Raw genomic sequence first — 19,079 nt, forward strand, 5'->3', positions numbered from 1 at the left:
ATCCCAGCTTAATTTGCAGAGACATTTATAAATGTAACATATCGTCTCCACAGGGAATACCAGAGAAGCGGGAATTCAAGGAAATATAACAAAGGGCAAAGTAAAACAGCTTCTTCCAAACAATATACATTACTTTAAGACTGGACAAAGACTACAACGAAACCGAATGCTTATAAAGAAACGGAAACAAAGGAGTAAACGAGATGATAGATACAAAACAGGTGCATAGAATAAACGATGATTAACTAATGACAGGAATCAAACCAAAAAAGGGCAAAACGGAACTCAACGGGAAAACACACGTGACAGATCGGGGGGGCAGGTCAGGGGTCTCGGGAGGTCATGGCGGGTCAGGGGTCTCGGGCGGCCATGGCGGAGCAGGGAGCTTGGTAGGGCATGGTGGAGCAGGGAACTCTGTGGCCTTGGCCTGGCCACACAGGCCATGGCTATATAGCCCCCCCAAAAAAATTTCTTGGGGAGATCGAGGTCTGGGGGGCACTCTGAAAGCGTGGACACTGGGGGGTGCACTAGTAGCGCAGTCACTGGGGGGGGCGCTCTGGAAGCGTGGGCTCTTGGGGAACTGGCCCTGGAGAGGCGGGCACTGGAGGACGCTTGCGAAGAACTGGTACTGGATGGCGCTGTCGAGGAGCCGGCATTGGAGGGCGCTCTGGGAGTGCAGGCACGGCACAGCGCTGTCGGGGGGCTGGCACTGGGCTTGGGTGAGCAGCGGCTGGTGGGCTTGCCATACTCTCTGCCGGCGGGCTTGGGAGAGCTGAGGTTGGCCATGGGAGGCTGACTTGCTTTGGCCGCGAATGCCGGCGGGCTTGCGTTGGCCACGGGCGGCTGTCTTGCGTTGGTTGCGGATGGCGGCGGGCTTGCATGGGCTTCGTAGCCGCGAATGGCGGGCTTGACTTCGGAGCCGCAGATGACGGTGGACATGACTTCAGAGCCGCGGACGGCTTGCATGGACTGCGAACGGCGGCGGTTGAGAGAGAGTTACGGACGGCGGCGAATTGGTTCTGGCTCGGGCCCGGAAGCTTCCCAGACACCGGAAGATCCATTCTCTTGGTAGTTGGTGGTAGCGTCATCCCATGCCGTCGGCGCGGCGAGCTTGCAGAATTTCCATGAAAAGTGCAAAAACTTTATTCACCGACTCAAATTAATATTATATTTTAATAAAATTCTGGCCAATAATGATAAATAACTTATAGTTGTAATATATAGTGATAAATAATTTCAAGTTATAGCAATAAATGGCAGATATTAAAATTCTATAATCTTTTATATTTAAAAATTGTATACGTTATTTTATAAAAAAAAAAATTAAAAATTTTATATTAATACTGATATACGATGAAGACAAAAAATGAATCTACATGTAAAATAGGTAAATGAACAAACAATTAAATATCAGCTGATATTTAAAAAACTGCTACTAACTATAATGGTACTGATGCAAGATGCATCTTAGCAGTTTGAGATATTATTAGACATACATTGGATGTTTCACTACCCATGTTTCCATTACTGTTTTAATGCGCATTTAGAAATATCGCATCAGAAACATACGGAGCCCTGTACATGGACATGCAAGAAAAAATAAATAAATTGTGGGGATGATTTATTAATTAGTTCCCTCTATTTACTAGATTGTGCGCACGATTTACTAATTCGTTCCTTCATTTTAAGTAAATCGTGCACTCAATATAATAATTCATGCCCTCGATCTAGGTAAATCGTGCACACAAAATAATAATTCATGCCCTCGATCTAGGTAAATCGTGCACACAAAATAATAATTAGTTGTAGCCTACTTCCTGTCCGCATACGCATTCTCATAAACATGTTGCTGCTATGGTATGTCATGTTATGGACAGAGACACTTTAATTGGGTTTTATTTTGAGTTGGGAATGAGTTATACAGACATTCTCAAAAGCCTTGCAGCGTTGCATGGAATCATTTTTCACAAAGAAGGTGGATAAGATATGTAGCCTACTAATGAATAAAGCACCAGCACCTGTTAGGAGGTAATGATTAAAACGTGTGCATGATTAACCAAGAACGAGGGCACAAATTATTATATCGAGCTCACGATTTACTTAAAACGAGGGAACAACTTATTAAATTGTGCGCACGGTCTAGTAAATCGAGGAAACAAATTAATAAATCGTGGCCATGATTTACTTATTTTTTCCTGCATGTCACGTGCAGGGCTCCATAGAAACAAGTGATGTAAATGGCAAATTTTAAAAATTTGCAAAAAGTTTTTACGCTCGCTCGAGGTGGTTTTTGTCTTGAGCGACAAATGGTTAATGCGAATAATGGGAGATGGAAACATATTTGCTGAATAAATTCCTCCATGCGCATCAAAAAAAAGTAATGTGACTTTGCGCGATGGGACGGCATAATCTGACTAACCAGCGGACTGATCTTGTTGCACAGCATCTGAAATGTTATAGTCATTCTGAAATGCCCGAGCAAAGTCGTCAAAGTATTTCTGTATTATTGCTTTCCAGAACTGTTACCCGACTGCGTTCCCGAACAGCAAGTATCCACAGAAACAATGGCCATATTCATTGTATTTCGTCTGCTCACTCTGAGGCACAAGTCGTTTTATATGAAAATTATTATATTTAGTGGCTTCTCCCACTTTTCTTTGTGATATTTAGTGCCAGTTTATCAGGAAGTGACGATGCTTATTCGTAAATGTTTTATGTTTAAAGTTAAATTCGCAACTGGATGGAAACCCAGCTACTGACTAACCGTAGGTGAGATTCTAACACACGGTCCAGATTTTTGTAGAAGGGACGTGAGGTGTAGTATCCACTCCAGTAATGGTCCTCTCTATCCGCATAAGCGAAGAAGTCTCCGCTCAGCACAGGGTAATCAGGTGGTCTCGTCCCCGGAGCGACTCCATTAGCCTTGTACACCGCATTAAAGTAATCTGTCAGCGTTGCAAACTGGGCCTGAGAACAGAGGCCTGAGATTTACTTTCAGGGCAATTCAAATTCATTTCACATTTTCCGAAATCCAAAACATCTGTACTCTTTTCTTCTCTCACAAAGTTAAATTATTCATTCGAATTATTCCTAGTTGTACATCAAACCTGAGCTGAAGGAGCTATGTTTGTTTAAAAAAAAAAAAACAATTCTGACATTGCAGAAATAGATTTAGACCTAATTAAACCTCTTCCTGACAAACCTACAGCCAATTATTGTAGTTTTCTATTGATTTACACATTAGAGCCTCTATGTTTAACAGAAAACATACCTTTACATGCATTTCTGGGTGAGAGTTCATGTAATCGAACAGTTTCTGGTAGTTGAAGTACTGCTGGTCCCACTCTAATGCTTTGTCGTAGCGGAAGTCATCCCCCAGAGGGACCAGCAACACTTTGCTCCGAAATAACTTGGATTTTTTACGGTATTGATCAAGCAGAACGCCAGCTCTGAAACAGAAAATGTCAAATATGAAGTGCATCAACTGGATTGTTTTTTATTAAGCTAGCAATCGATTAAAAACAAGTTAAGAAGTGGTGTATATTTATAGCTTTCAGTAACGTGACCAGCTCGAAGACCTGGAGGGCAAAACATCCATAGAACTGCAGGACAAGCCTGTCAATTTTCCATCTGTTTCACAGCTGCAAATATTTAGATCACCTCTCAAAAGAATAAAACACAGGTGTATGAACAAAATGCAAGTTTTGGCCATTTGCAATCCATATTAAGCACCCGCGGCAATATTTCAATCCTTAAACAATGCGACAAAACGTTGTAAAAACACTTAAAGTGCCTTAATATATTTAAAACAGTAATATTAAATAATCAAATTCTGTAATCTCTATATTAATAATAATTCACATATAAGCAGATGAGGCCGGAATATGAACGCACTCTGCTTAATGGTTCAGTGGTTTCCTTCTAATGGTTTTCTATGGGAAACCATTTAACGTGAAACTTTGCACATTGCATTTATGTTTTGGCTTCATCTGATTGCCTGTACAAAATATACATAATTAATAAGGTGTTTACTGAATTTCGCCTTTTAATATCTGCGTTTTACTACATTACTACTTAATGCAAACTGCTAAAAATAACTGGCGGTCAGTGGAGCAAAGCTTTGTTTTGCCCTCCAGGTGGGCGTTCCTATAAGGGTGTGACGTCACGTGAAAACTATCAATACACACTACCTGTTTTTATTTTTATTTTACATAAAGAAATTAATCATTTTACTGGGCAAGGACACACTGACAGTGAAAACAATTATAATGTTAAAAAATGCTGTTGTTTTGAACTTTCTATTCATCAAAGATCTGAAGGACTCAGAAATAGAAAAAAGTTATTTTTTAATAATATTTCACAATACTGCAGTTTTTTCCATATTCCTGTAATAATTATATATAATTAATACAATTATATAAGATACAATTATATTATAAATTTTGCAATTAACACATTTTTAAAAAAAAACTCATTTTATTTTTTAGTTATTTTAATTGTACATAAATGAATATAATTTTTGAAAATGAAAAAAAAAAATTCAATGAAAGACCTCTGAAGTGTAATGACAGGTGCAAACTAATTGCTACACGCTTGTTAATATCCAGGTTTTCTTCTGCGGAGCGAGAGAGCGGTGGATTTGGGTTTGAGCCCAGTTCAAGCGCAAACCATAATAAATACAGCTGGTGCCAGCTGGGTGATGGACAAATTAATTTTGGTGGCTAACACAGGAAATTAACCTACATTCATTCTTTGGCTAAACTCCCCCGATTCAAATTAATTCCCTGGTTTCATAACAATCAGCCCTACGGACTCACCTCTCGGCCACGTTGGCATCTGAGATGGCTCGGGGCGGCACCTTCCACGGGCAGTTGACTCGACTGCCCGGCAGCCTCTTGAAATCAAACTGGCAGCAGATCTTGGGGTCTGGGCCGCACGTGTGAGGCACGTCGTAGCTGTAAAATGGCATCATGTGGCAGAACATGTCTGTGCCCGATTCAATATCTGCAAATAAAGAAATTAAATAATGTGTAGGTCTCTAAGCCACTGAAATGGGTTGGCAATGCAAGGGTTTGTGTTTTCCGAAACCTTCATTAGACATTTAAAGTCTTTTCAACATGTAATTAATGATATTAATATTACAAACGCTATATTCTGGTCTATTATAGTTATTAACTAGAATTGTACATTTTATTAAGAAATATGAGCGGTCCTTGCACATGCAAAACACACTGCCATGATGCTATTATTTATTTATTTTTTGGACTGGTTGCGAGAGTGTTGCTAGGTGCTTCCTAATGTGTTTTAGGAGTTGTTTTTAGAGTGTTAATATGTAGCTTACTGGCCTAAGTAAAAAGTATACATCCCCAAAGTATGATATTTGTGATATGGTTCAGTGAGACTAAGGGATCTTTTCATTGCCGACCGAGAGAAAATCATAAGTTTGATCACTAAAAAATGTAACAAAACCCTTCTCCTCAATTTGAGATATCATTCATGTCTGAAGCATAAAAGTGCCAGATGATCAAGCACTACTAATAAGCAGTGCTGTAATTGTTAACCAAAACTAAAGCTATTAAACAATTGTTTTTTGTTATTACAATAAAATAGAAATAAAAAATATTTTAAAAAATAATAACGCTGTTTAAACAACATTAAGAAATATATATACATTTCTTAACGTTGTTTAAACAGTGTTATTATTAAATGATTTCTAATAAGATGATTAAAAATAATATAATATAATCATTTCCGTTAACTGAAATAAAGCTGAAGTAAAGCCAAATACAAATATTAGATTAAACTACTAAAAGTTTATTAAAACTCAAATAAAAAGAAAAATTAGCAAAAAGGTAACCATAAAAAATGTACAACAAAAAAGAGAAACTTTGCTTCGGCAACTAACTAAAATAAAAAACTAAAAGTGTAAATACTACAATTACTAAAACTAAAACAAAAATACATTTAAAATATTAAATTAAAAAGTAACTTTAAATAATTGAAAAGTTGCCTTGGTAACTAACTGAAATAAAACGATTTTAAAGTGAAGTACTAAAAAAATACAAATTAAGCTAAATAGAAATATAACAAATTAAACAAAAACTAATAAAAATGGACAAAAAAACAACAACAAATTTACTTTAAACTAAAATGAAAACTGAAAATAGAAAAATAAAAGAAACTTATTCTCAAAATGTCTAAATGTGTAATAACAATGCTTTTAAATATAAAAAATATATTTAAATGTCAATGCATGTTTTTGTAGTCATTTACCCCAGGTCTGCCTCCACATGAATTCAAGGCTCCGTGTGGCAGCAAAGTGCTTCTTGATGGAGTAATGGACCCTCTGGATCAGCATGCTGCTTATGTTCGCCTGTTTCAGTAGGTAAGGCATCGTGGCGCTGTGCCCGAACGGATCAACGGCCCAGCCTGAGCGAGGGGTCACACCTGCAGTAACACACAGATTAAATATTCCAAACCAATTTTAAAATTAAACCCGCATCCCCCACATCTGGAACAAATCCACTAATTGCTAAGCCACACCATCCATAAAACAATCTTACCCAGATTTTTCTCTAGCCACTGATGGCCTTCAATCAGCTGATCGATCATGGCGAAATAGTGAGCGTTGGCCTCGTCCGTCATGACCCAGCCTCCCGTCACCATCTCAAGCTGTCCGCTAAGGATCAGCCTGAAAGAAAAAAGGATTTGGAAAGGATTCTTCAAATTTAAAGCACTGATCACAAGATGAGGAAATCCACGACATTAGATCAGGGTATATAAGGAGCATCTAGACTAATTAACCTTCAGCAGATTACTGAGTTCAGAAGATGAACCGATCAAGAGTGGGCATGAGGGACCGAATCTAAACACAAAAGACAGAATGAGGGCACTGAACAACCAACATTACAGAGACCCATTTTTTCATGCCGAATGTAACATTGTGATTTCCATAGCGGCTCAGTCAGGAATTGATTGGATTGTGAATTGGATGGAATACGATTAAATTTAACTCTTTACTATCGTAAAGTATTTTAAAATGCAATGTATTCCTGTGATGCAAAGCTGTATTTTCAGCATCATTACTCTAGTCTTCAGTGTCACATGATCCTTCAGAAATCATTCTAATATGCTGATTTGCCGCTAAAGAAACATGTTGAAAACATTTGTGCTGCTCAATATATTTATGGAAACTGTGATACATTTTGTTTTTCAATATTCTTTGATTTATAAATTCAAAAGAAAAGCATTTATTTGAAATAGTAAACTTTTATATCATTATACATCTCTCTACTGTAACTTTTAATCAATTTACTGCATCCTTGCTGAATAAAAGTACTAATTTCTTTCAACTGAAAGTTGTTTTCAAAGGCAGAGCAAGCTTTGATGATAAATTATGAAGACGAACTAAGAAAAAAATAGGGTAAAGTTTGATTTTTAAATTTGTTTCGATATACAGGTCCTTTTCAAAAAATTAGCATATTGTGATAAAGTTCATTATTTTCTGTAATGTACTGATAAACATTAGACTTTCATATATTTTAGATTCATTACAACACAACTGAAGTAGTTCAAGCCTTTTATTGTTTTAATATTGATGATTTTGGCATACAGCTCATGAAAACCCAAAATTCCTATCTCAAAAAATTAGCATATTTCATCCGACCAATAAAAGATTATATAAGTTTTTAATACAAAAAAAGTCAACCTTCAAATAATTATGTTCAGTTATGCACTCAATACTTGGTCGGGAATCCTTTTGCAGAAATGACTGCTTCAATGCGGCGTGGCATGGAGGCAATCAGCCTGTGGCACTGCTGAGGTGTTATGGAGGCCCAGGATGCTTCGATAGCGGCCTTAAGCTCATCCAGACTGTTGGGTCTTGCGTCTCTCAACTTTCTCTTCACAATATCCCACAGATTCTCTATGGGGTTCAGGTCAGGAGAGTTGGCAGGCCAATTGAGCACAGTAATACCATGGTCAGTAAACCATTTACCAGTGGTTTTGGCACTGTGAGCAGGTGCCAGGTCGTGCTGAAAAATTAAATCTTCATCTCCATAAAGCTTTTCAGCAGATGGAAGCATGAAGTGCTCCAAAATCTCCTGATAGCTAGCTGCATTGACCCTGCCCTTGATAAAACACAGTGGACCAACACCAGCATCACTGACTGTGGGTACTTGACACTGGACTTCAGGCATTTTGGCATTTCCCTCTCCCCAGTCTTCCTCCAGACTCTGGCACCTTGATTTCCGAATGACTTGCAAAATTTGCTTTCATCCGAAAAAAGTACTTTGGACCACTGAGCAACAGTCCAGTGCTGCTTCTCTGTAGCCCAGGTCAGGCGCTTCTGCCGCTGTTTCTGGTTCAAAAGTGGCTTGACCTGGGGAATGCGGCACCTGTAGCCCATTTCCTGCACACGCCTGCACACGGTGGCTCTGGATGTTTCTACTCCAGACTCAGTCCACTGCTTCTGCAGGTCCCCCAAGGTCTGGAATCGGTCCTTCTCCACAATCTTCCTCAGGGTCCGGTCGCCTCTTCTCGTTGTGCTGCGTTTTCTGCCACACTTTTTCCTTCCCACAGACTTCCCACTGAGGTGCCTTGATACAGCACTCTGGGAACAGCCTATTCGTTCAGAAATTTCTTTCTGTGTCTTACCCTCTTGCTTGAGGGTGTCAATGATGGCCTTCTGGACAGCAGTCAGGTCGGCAGTCTTACCCATGATTGGGGTTTTGAGTAATGAACCAGGCTGGGAGTTTTTAAAAGCCTCAGGAATCTTTTGCAGGTGTTTAGAGTTAATTAGTTGATTCAGATGATTAGGTTAATAGCTCGTTTAGAGAACCTTTTCATGATATGCTAATTTTTTGAGATAGGAATTTTGGGTTTTCATGAGCCGTATGCCAAAATCATCAATATTAAAACAATAAAAGGCTTGAACTACTTCAGTTGTGTTGTAATGAATCTAAAATATATGAAAGTCTAATGTTTATCAGTACATTACAGAAAATAATGAACTTTATCACAATATGCTAATTTTTTGAAAAGGACCTGTACAATTTTAACATCATATTACTTTTAACTTAATTTTATTTAAAGGGATAATTCCCCCAAAAACGAAAATTCTGTCATTAATTACTCACCCTCATGTCGTTCCAAACATCATATTTTTGATGAAATCCGAGAGCTTTCTGACCTTGCATAGACAACAAATGCAACAAACACGTTCAAGGTCCAGAAAGGTACTAATCGTTAAAATAGTCCATGTGACACCAGTGGTTCAACCTTAATTTTATGGAGCTACGGGAATAGTTTTTGTGCGCAAAGAAAAAGCGCATCCAAGACTGACACAGAAGAGAAGAAATTGTTGAATAAAGTCATTATTTTTGTTTTCTTTGCACACAAAAAAGACTATTTGCATCACATGGACTATATTTCACGATGTCCTTACTACCTTTCTGGGCCTTGAATGTGGCAGTTGCATTGCTGTCTATGCAGGGTCAGAAAGCTCTCAGATTCAATCAAAAATATCTTCATTTGTGTCCCGAAGATGAACAAAGGTCTTAGATTCTTGGAACGGCACAAGCGTGAGAAATTAATGACAGAATTTTTGTTTTTGGGTGAATTATCCCTTTCAATGTAAAACGTTACTCACTTGCGCATCGCCTCTTGTTTATGTTCATCTGCGCTTTCCCACCACTTGGCAAAGTATGAGACTTCTGACCAAATGAATTTCCGGCGAGAATCTTCAGCCAGTTTCACCACCATGTTGTTGAAGATATGCTGGGTTTGGTCATTGTAGTACTTGTCAAATGTTTTGATCCATCCTGTCACAAAAGAAGAGCAGTACAAAATCACAGTTAAAACCATCCAAGGACAGCAAACATCTGATCTAGTTCTGCCACCACAGAATGAAGTGACAATACAGTACGTGCTAAAAACAATGCTCTTTTAACAAAACACTGAAAATTTTGAAGAAACACAGCTGTTTGGCCGCACTTCGTTCACTGAAGAACAACCCGTTCAAAATAACACCGTCTGTTCATTATTCAGAGGCACTACTGGGCTGTGCTAAAAAAAAAAAAAAAAAAAAATCAAATCTTTGTGTCAGCGCAACTGCAGGGCGTCGCGAGCCGATTTGGAAACTTATCTCTCCTGTGGGTGATGCTGAAACTCGTTGTGTTTCTCTTAAGGTGCTTCACAAATTGTGCCAATGCTGCAAAACGCAAGCCCAGTAACTGACCCACTTTACCTGCACGACTCTTTCGGATCCGCATTGCTAGGTGCTAGACTGTGGATGCTGCATTAACAACTAAAACAAAATTAAAAATGTTATATCCACTTAAGGACGGAGGGTGAAAACATTCTAGTAGAGATTGAAACTTTACAACATTTTTAGGTTGCTTAATGAAATGTATGCAAGCTAAGCTTCAAAATGATGAAAAGGACAATAAAAATATCACAAAAGCAGCCAATGCTCCACTTAGAATATTTACAGCATTTTGCCTTTCACAAAATACAAATTAGGATACATACAAGTAGTGTACCGTTTTTTTTTAAAGAAATTAGTACTTTTATGAAAAAACATTATATTGATCAAAAGTGGCAGTAAAGACGTTTATAATGATAAAAAGATTTATATTTCAAATAAATGCTGTTCTTTTACATTTTCTATTAATCAAAAAATCCTCAAGAAAAAATTTATTATGACTTCCACAAAAATATTAAGCAGCACAACTGTGTTCAACATTGATAATAATAAGAAATGTTTCTTGAGCAACAAATTAGCATATTAGAATTAATTCTAGAAGGCTCATCATGTGACCCTGAAGACTGGAGTAATGATGCTCAAAATTCAGCTTTGCATCACAGGAATAAATGACATTTGAAAATATATTCAAACAGAAACGTGTTCTTTTATATTGTAATAATATTTCACAATATTACTGCTTGTGCTGTAATTTTAATCAAATAAATGCAGCCTTACGGAACATAGGAATCAATATTGCATGCTTGATAAAGAAATATCCTTAATATTAAATGGAGTAGTTCAAATTGTGATAAATTTGTGTATTATTAACTAATACTATAATTTTAATTAATAGTATAATTAATAATTGTAATAAAAATTCATTTTATATATCAATATACTACATCTTATTTAATTTAAATTTAAATTAGATTTATGAATTTTATTTACCAATTTATTATAAATATCTAAACACTGAATTTCTGTATTTATAATGACATTTTGATGTTGATAATATTAGTTCCTATTGGAGCTTTAACGAAGAGAATATAATCTTGTGAGGAAGAGACTGAACAGCTGCTGCTGTTTTTTAATAAAGACTTCTGAATTATATTCCTCCTTGTAACCAGCATTATTATTATTATTATTATTTACCCACATCCACCTCAGCTGTTGGCTAACATCAAAAATAAGAGTTATGCAAGCTGTTCACAGTCTTCATGCCCTCTCATTCGCTACCTCTGAAAGTGAACTCTTCAAGTAGGTTTGCATCATCAAAATAAGTCAAAAGGTCACCAACATGAAGTGATTATGGGCTAATTCTCATTAAAAGATTAGTGATCGGAGCATTGCTATATAAAGATCCATAAACTTCTACGATAGTTTAATACAAGAAACAGACTGAAATTTAATTTATGTAATGAAAATCATCTTCAGTGGGCTGTTTACCGGAGATCTAGGGCGAATTAAGATATAATGCATTATGCATGTAGTATGAAATCCGATAGCAGGACAACTACTTGACAGCACAGCTTTTGTCTTTATGACTTTCAAAATGGTCTGGGTTGAAGTGTATCATTCCCAAACCTGAGAAAGAATACTCAGGCCAGGGCTTCATAGATTGTAAATGAAGTTTCAATCCCTACCTGGATCGTTGTGTGAATGAGGGACCACAAACACTTGCAGGGGCTCGTCGTCCCACTCGTTGGGCTCGTAGGTGATCTCAAAGCCTTGCTTCCAAACACCTCCATCCACGTTATCGAAGCTCAGCAAGGAGTATACATCCAGCATCTGTGGCCAACCAAACAATTCAGAGATTGTCTTATTGCACAGATTCATCTGGATCCTTCTTGGTCCGCTTGACAATTCCCAAATATATTTACAAAAACCTCCACTTGGAGACACAAAAATGCGATAAAGACTTTACATTCAGCAGTTTTCCACAAAACTAGGCATGTTGTGGACTTCCTGATAAATACTACACCTCATGGCAATTTGGTATAACTGACAGATGACACAGGACCTGTTTTTAGTGTAGGCGTGATGGCCTGAAGCATAACAGCAAAAATTCCAAGTATCTGAGGATTTGAAAAATAATATTATAGGTGCACCAAGTAATAATTTGTTTTGTTTGGTTTTTAGATTAATTAATAATAGTATACTACAGACAAATATGTAAAAAAAAAAAAAGTTCTTAAATCTGTACCATATTATAGTATATTGCTATCCCTTTAAGTGAGTGCTAGATGATGGCAAATGTCATTTTAATCCAATCTAAAATAGGCAGAAACAATTAAACAACCAATATCAGCAGATAAATTCCAAAATGGCCAATACCAATTATTTTTGTTTTATTAAAATAAGATTAATATTTAAATTAAATTCTAAAAATGAAAAATATTGTGCATTATTAGGAGAAAATTAAGTAGATGCAAGGTGATGGCAAATGTGATTTGAATTTAAATCAATCTAAAACAAGCAGAAACGATTAAAAAAACTAATATCAACTGATATTCGTTGCCAATACTGACTGAAAATAAAATAATACAGACTAAAAATTAATAAAAAATCAAATAAAACTGGCAGAAACAATTAAATATACAACTGATAAATATCCAAAATATCCCGATTTTAGGCATGCAAGCTTTAGAAAAAGAATATTTATGTCACTTAGACAGGTATGTTCTATGCAATTGTTTTAGAGGGAAACAAGATACATTTCTAGTATAAACTAATTGTTTTTCAGACATTCCTCTTTAAACAAAAGAATGCAAAGTAACCCACATTTGGCTTTTGACCACTGACAATGTGTACGATTTAAAAATGTGTTCAATTTACTCTCGGAGCCATATTGAGATTCCAATCTGATTGAGTTAACTTGACACTGAATGACCCACTGTAATGACCCACTGCAAAAGTAACTGTAAAAGTTGCAGACTCAAAACTGTGTGATTATTAATGGATTTATTGGCAAGGATAGCCAGGAAACACAAACAGAGCACCGCAACTGTAACCACAACAAGAGAATCCCAAAGCCGCACAGCAATCCTCTCCCAGATAACACTCCATTAAAGTCAAGTCATTCCACACACAATTCAACCCACTGAAATGCTGTTTTGATTCTCACCTGCAGGTCAGTTTGGCTCCTGCGGCCCAGTGCGAACTGGCAGTCCAGCGGCCTGACTGAGAGAAAGGTGGGCCTTCCATCAAAGGGCAGCACCCAGGAGCCATTGGCGCTACGGAACGGGAGGTGTCCGCTGGGAGAGATGGCCCCCGTGTCGGTGAGCTCCAGCACAGAGTCTTTGATGTGGCTGATGATCTGATGGTTCTCCTCCAGGAGCTGCTCCAGCTGCTCGATGCGGTTCTGCAACACCGAAATCTGGCTCTGAAAAAACCAGGGGGATGGAGGTGTAATCTATCTACCACCACAATCTACAACATCACATGACTGACCTGAGCACTCTAGAGGGGGCGACACACTAGCCCCTTTCGCACCGCTTTAGTTCCAGAACTAAAAGTACAGTACTAAAGTATTGGGACGATTTTGCGCGAACTGTTTCCCAGTACCATTTGCATTCGCACAGACAGTGGGTACTAGGAAATGACGTAAGCCGGTCGACAACGACGTCCTTTGTGCGCGGCGTTCAACAACGTAAACAAAGAAGAACAACATTAACAACAGGAGGATGGAGGATGCGGTGATCGGAGCTGTGTTTTTGTTGTGTCTCGCAGGTTTCACAATAATGGACATGGAATGGTTACACAGTATATGTTTACACGGTGTTTTAAATCATTTACATTTATGCATTTAGCAGACGCTTTTATCCAAAGCGACTTACATTGCATTCAAGTTACATTTTTTACATTTTATCAGCTCTTGCTTTCCCTGGGAATCGAACCCATGACCTTGACGTTGCTAGCGCCATGCTCTACTATTTTACTACTCTACTACTCTAAATTTGCGATTGATTAGTTGTTTTTTTTTAATCGATTGACAGCACTAACATATATATACATATATATATATACCGTAAATTTACTTATACTTATTTAACATTATTTACTTATTTTCAAATTATAGATATTTTAAAGTATTTACGAATATATTTAATAATATACATTTATTATATTTTTTGCTAGGATGTTCTAGAGGTATTCAAAAGAGATGATATTCCGGTCCTTAGATATGTCTCTGATCCTTTCTTCGAAGTAAATTCACAGTATTTTTTTTTTCAGCCATTTTATCATCCCCCAGGTGGATCACAAGTCTGATGGCTTAGAAAAGTAATAGCACACCTCTCCCAAACACGCCGCACGATTTGAGGTATCATTCAGATCCGTAGTACAAAGGATGAGGGATGAGTTACATGTAAAAACTTAATACTTAGGAATGGGAGTTTCTTCAAATCACTTGCCTTAGCAAGTATTACTAATATCAAGCGTCACAGAAGCTGTAAGAGCAAAGCTCACTGGCAATCAAATTGAAAAATGATTAGTACAGGCATTGAATACAAACAATATCTGAATTTCCATAATGTGCATTGGTTTTTTTTTTCCTGAGGCTTATGATTTGAAGCACATAAAACGTGCTAATTCACACACCATCAACTATGTGCCATCCAGTACGCAATTTCTACAAGAACACCAACACATTTTCCTAATAATTAGGTGTTTTGCATTTAAAGAAGCCTTTGGTTTTGTGGCAGAAAAAAGCCAGCACTCATGGAGAGTTATTCACTAGCTAATTTAGTAGTTAATTAGCTCGAGTCAGAGCCAGAAACGAATTGGACACATCACTAGCTTTTACACTTGCTAGCCTGAAAAAAATCCCACTGAAGACTTTGATAAATGGAGCCATTCAACACAGCAAAAAATGTAATCCTGGACAAAGGGAAAGCATAAAGAGATCGCCGCTGACTTACCCTAGGAAAGTTCCCAGCACTCTGTCTCCTGGCGGGATCGTGCTGGACGCGGTCCAACATCAGGTAGAGAGAGAAGACGGCCACACAGAAGATGGCCCCGCCACAAACGGTCACCTGCTTCTTCAGTTTCATCCTCCTCTGCTTATCAGATGGATGCTAATGTCCAGGTCAAGAGGAGCGGAGACAAAAGAAGAGAGTGTTAACCTGCACAAATGAGTTCTGATGAAGCTGTGTCCCAAAAGTGAAAAAGTGCTGGAAAAGGATTTGTCAGCAATGTTTAAAGTCCACCTCTGCTCTCCCACAGAGCTCCAAATTATAAAGCAGGGGCTCGTGGGATAGGGGAGGGCTAGAAGAGGGGGTGAAATATACACGGGGAGCGATGATCAGCAGGAACCGCGCGGCAGTCTGTCAACTGCGACCGAACCACGGCCAAATCCAGCCTCCTTCAAAGTGCCCCTTGTCCTCAGCCATTCAAACCGAAGGAAGAAAGGGGAAAAAAAGAACAACACAGGTTCTGAACAGCGGGAGCCCAGACAGGGAATCTAATGTCCCTCCAGCAAAGCCGCTCTGTGTGTGTGTGTGTGTGCATATATATGTCATTACGGTGAGGACATGTCCCCAGCACTTTATCAAACAGCTTGCGACAGGGATGGATCTAATACAGCATCTAGTTCTTGAGCAAGAGTTCTCATTTTGTTACTAGTTAATGTTCTCTTCTGCTCAGCTCTCAGACACACTCCAATCCACCGCTTTCTGTGGCTCGCGATACAGAAATAAAACAAAAAATCCAAATAACTCATTAAAATACATCAAATGATGTACAGCGCCAATTCTGGTTACATAAAATAGCAATAAAATGTTATATTAGGGCAAATCAAAATGTTATATTAGGGCAAATCAGAACCCAAAACCCATCGAACGAAGCAGATGGAAGTACTGTTTAACATATACATATACATATATAGAGCATTAAATAAATATTTTTAGTGTGTGTGTGTGTGCGCGCACAAACTTAAAACTAGAAATATTTATTTTTATTATTTGTTTTTTTTTTACAATTATTATTAATCTTTATATATTATATACAGTTTTTAATATTGTTTAAACAATGTTGTTATTAATAACTGAAAACTACAAATATTAAACAGAATTTTCATAAATTAAAAACAAAGCTGAAATAAAATTTAAATATTAGATGAAAACCATAAACTTGTCCTGGCAAGTGAAATAAAATAAGTTTAAAGTTTACATACAAAGTACTTAAACAACTAAAACTAAAATGAAATAAAATGAATTAAATTAAAGCTAAAAAGAAATATTCAAAAAAAAACTAAGCTAATAAAAATCACAAAAGCACATAATAAAATTATTAAAATTAACTAAACTCAAATTAAATCTAAAACTGAAAGTTTAAAAATAAAAGCTAATTTAAAATAAAAATGAATTATATTGCTAGTACATAAATAATACTAAAATAAATAAAGTTTAAATGCTTGGACATTTCTAATTGCACTGTTTTGTCAGTTTAGACTTGAAAATGCACAAATACTTAATACATAAAAAATATATTATTAAGCATATCATGATGTGACAACCAGCACATCAGCAACTGTCTTTGTTTTTAAAACAAAGTGATGCCCACGTGTGTGTGTTTTCTGACTTACAGGCTTGAGTGTAGTCCTTCACAGGGCAGTGGTCACTCCGGTCTGAGTCGGCCAAGGAGCCATCACAACGAATGCAGGTTTCCACTGAGCAGAGAAACGACCAGAGCAGAATAAGAACGACCTGGCTCAGTACGCCCCCTCTTTCTCAAGCCTTTTTTTTCTTTCCAGCTTGGCTGATGGGTCTTCTCGGACACAGATAATGCAGATCTGCTTGTGCACTACGCTTTTAATGTCATAATGTACCCAACAAAGTCTCTAGTCTTAATATTTGGTGGCCAAACACGAGCACCGTCCCTTCTCTGCAGTCAAGGACGACTGACCTTGATTCTGAATGATTCTGGATTATCAAATCCTACAACAGGAGGCAATTCTGGGAAGTGCACAAATTGTGCCAAACTTGACAATGGAAGATGGCGTTTTGCATACAAGATCCAGGATCCAGAGCAGCGTGGCCTGGATTTGCCTGTAAAAACAAGCAGGTGTTCTCTTTCCCTTGTCTCACAAATCTAATGGGAAGTTAATCCCATCAATTTGGAGTCAGGCAATGTCTTAGCGCGCTCCAGAAGGATTTGGGATTAGGCCTTTCCTCCAGCACTGGTAAACAGCTCAACCGATCCCACGTCCAAAATGGAGAGCGTCCAGGAACGGCTACATAAAACTGAGGAGGCTACAAAAGGGAATCTTAATGGAACAGCTCTTGATGGAAGATTGTAAACCTAGTTTTAGAAAACTAATGAACAGAGTTTTTTTGAAGGTCTTTCTTCCATGACCTATTTTGAAACTCAGATTTCCACAACAAGCATCAGAAAGAGAGAGCCAAGCACCTGTGAAAACAAACAATCTCAGTGAACGGTGTAATTGAATTTTCCCAAATACTACACGAGCAAACACAAGCATCTACTAAAGCTTAAATCAAGACAATGGAAGCCAGTCAATAAATCAATTAAAAACACACAATTATTCCCAAAGCAAAACACGGCAGGGACGTTTAAGTCATTTTTTAAATCATCATTCAAGTCTGAATCTGTGGATTTTGGAAGCAGATATTATAATACAAAATATAATTTAAATTTTTTTTTTTTATTATTTTAGTTTATTTTTTACAATTTAAACAATATACTATGCCAGAAAAAACACTAAATTGCTATTACTGATCTACTGAAAACATATTTAGCCAAAAAAATTATATATATATATATAAATTTTGGAGCATCAATAATTTTCATATATCAGACATAATTTTTTGTATCAGACATTAGAATGTTAGCATGAAAAATTATTAATTGAAGGTTCATTGTGAATAATGACAGACAAATATATTGGCCAGGTAGATGGACCACTATTTGATATTTGTCTGATAATTAGCAGAAGCCAGTTCCAAAATCCCTACATTTCACTGCTGGTTATACTCTGTATAATTGTGTATGTGACAAATAAAAATCTTGAATCTTGAAAAAAGGCCTCATAAATGGATATTAAATATATTTTTCTATATTTGAATAAGATTATATCGCAGTAATGCTGTACAGCTCATTTGCCTTTGTATTGGTCATCCAACACCATCAGTATTGGCATCAGCAATTAAAAACCCCATATTGGCCGAACACAAATTGTAAAAACTGGATTTAACAACAGACAAAAGACTGTAGATTTATGATATCGGCTTTTGCCCATAATTAAAAGAAAACTCATTTTAAAAAAATAATTAAAATTAAAATAATATATATATATATTGTATCTCTGAGACTGAAAGAATCAAAGTAATCACTGACTGTTTGAAAAATAAAAAGTTTAAATATACAGATACATTACAATATAGATATGCAAAAATTTAATAACAAGCGAGGAAAGTGATCAGTATGTAAAACTACAGCAGCCTGATCTTGCCCTGAAAGTCCCAAAATGACTTTCCAGAAATATGCCTGAAATAACAGCCTCTTCTTGTGTGTGAAGGTTATCATCAGCACTGATATCAGAGCCTTTAAGCACATAGTTTATCATTAAACCCGCTGATATCCACAGACAGCCTTAGCCTGTATCTGCACATGGAGGCAAGTTACTCGTTTGTCCGATATATCCACCTCTAACTGACATTCCTGCTCAAGATCAGACAAATATAAGAGTTTATCAGCCAGATCCAGGTATTATGCGCGTGCAGCATGTAAATACATTGGCTCTGGTCTATTCTTCAATACAAGCGCGCGATCAAGCTACAGAAAACACCTTTCTAACGTTTAAAATCATTATACT

At 37.2% G+C, this 19,079-nt stretch overlaps 1 protein-coding gene across 2 annotated transcripts in view; it reads right to left on the reverse strand.

Annotated features, from left to right (window-relative positions):
- The window catches only part of LOC306866976 (alpha-mannosidase 2x-like), a 34,107-nt gene that overhangs the window by 14,880 nt on the left and 148 nt on the right, over positions 1–19,079 (reverse strand). For both annotated transcript variants that reach the window (XM_079412439.1, XM_079412438.1), the window contains exons 2-11: positions 16,830–17,653; positions 15,166–15,321; positions 13,371–13,628; positions 11,890–12,034; positions 9,650–9,821; positions 6,564–6,691; positions 6,274–6,447; positions 4,818–5,004; positions 3,272–3,449; positions 2,765–2,967 (exon numbers count right to left, since the gene is read on the reverse strand). In XM_079412439.1, the coding sequence (XP_079268565.1) occupies positions 2,765–2,967; positions 3,272–3,449; positions 4,818–5,004; positions 6,274–6,447; positions 6,564–6,691; positions 9,650–9,821; positions 11,890–12,034; positions 13,371–13,628; positions 15,166–15,297 (1,577 nt within the window). In that variant the 5' untranslated portion in view covers positions 15,298–15,321; positions 16,830–17,653. The remainder of the gene's footprint in view (positions 1–2,764; positions 2,968–3,271; positions 3,450–4,817; positions 5,005–6,273; positions 6,448–6,563; positions 6,692–9,649; positions 9,822–11,889; positions 12,035–13,370; positions 13,629–15,165; positions 15,322–16,829; positions 17,654–19,079) is intronic.

The sequence above is a fragment of the Barbus barbus genome, assembly GCF_936440315.1.
Source record: "Barbus barbus genome assembly, chromosome: 48".
NCBI classification, from domain to species: domain Eukaryota; kingdom Metazoa; phylum Chordata; class Actinopteri; order Cypriniformes; family Cyprinidae; genus Barbus; species Barbus barbus.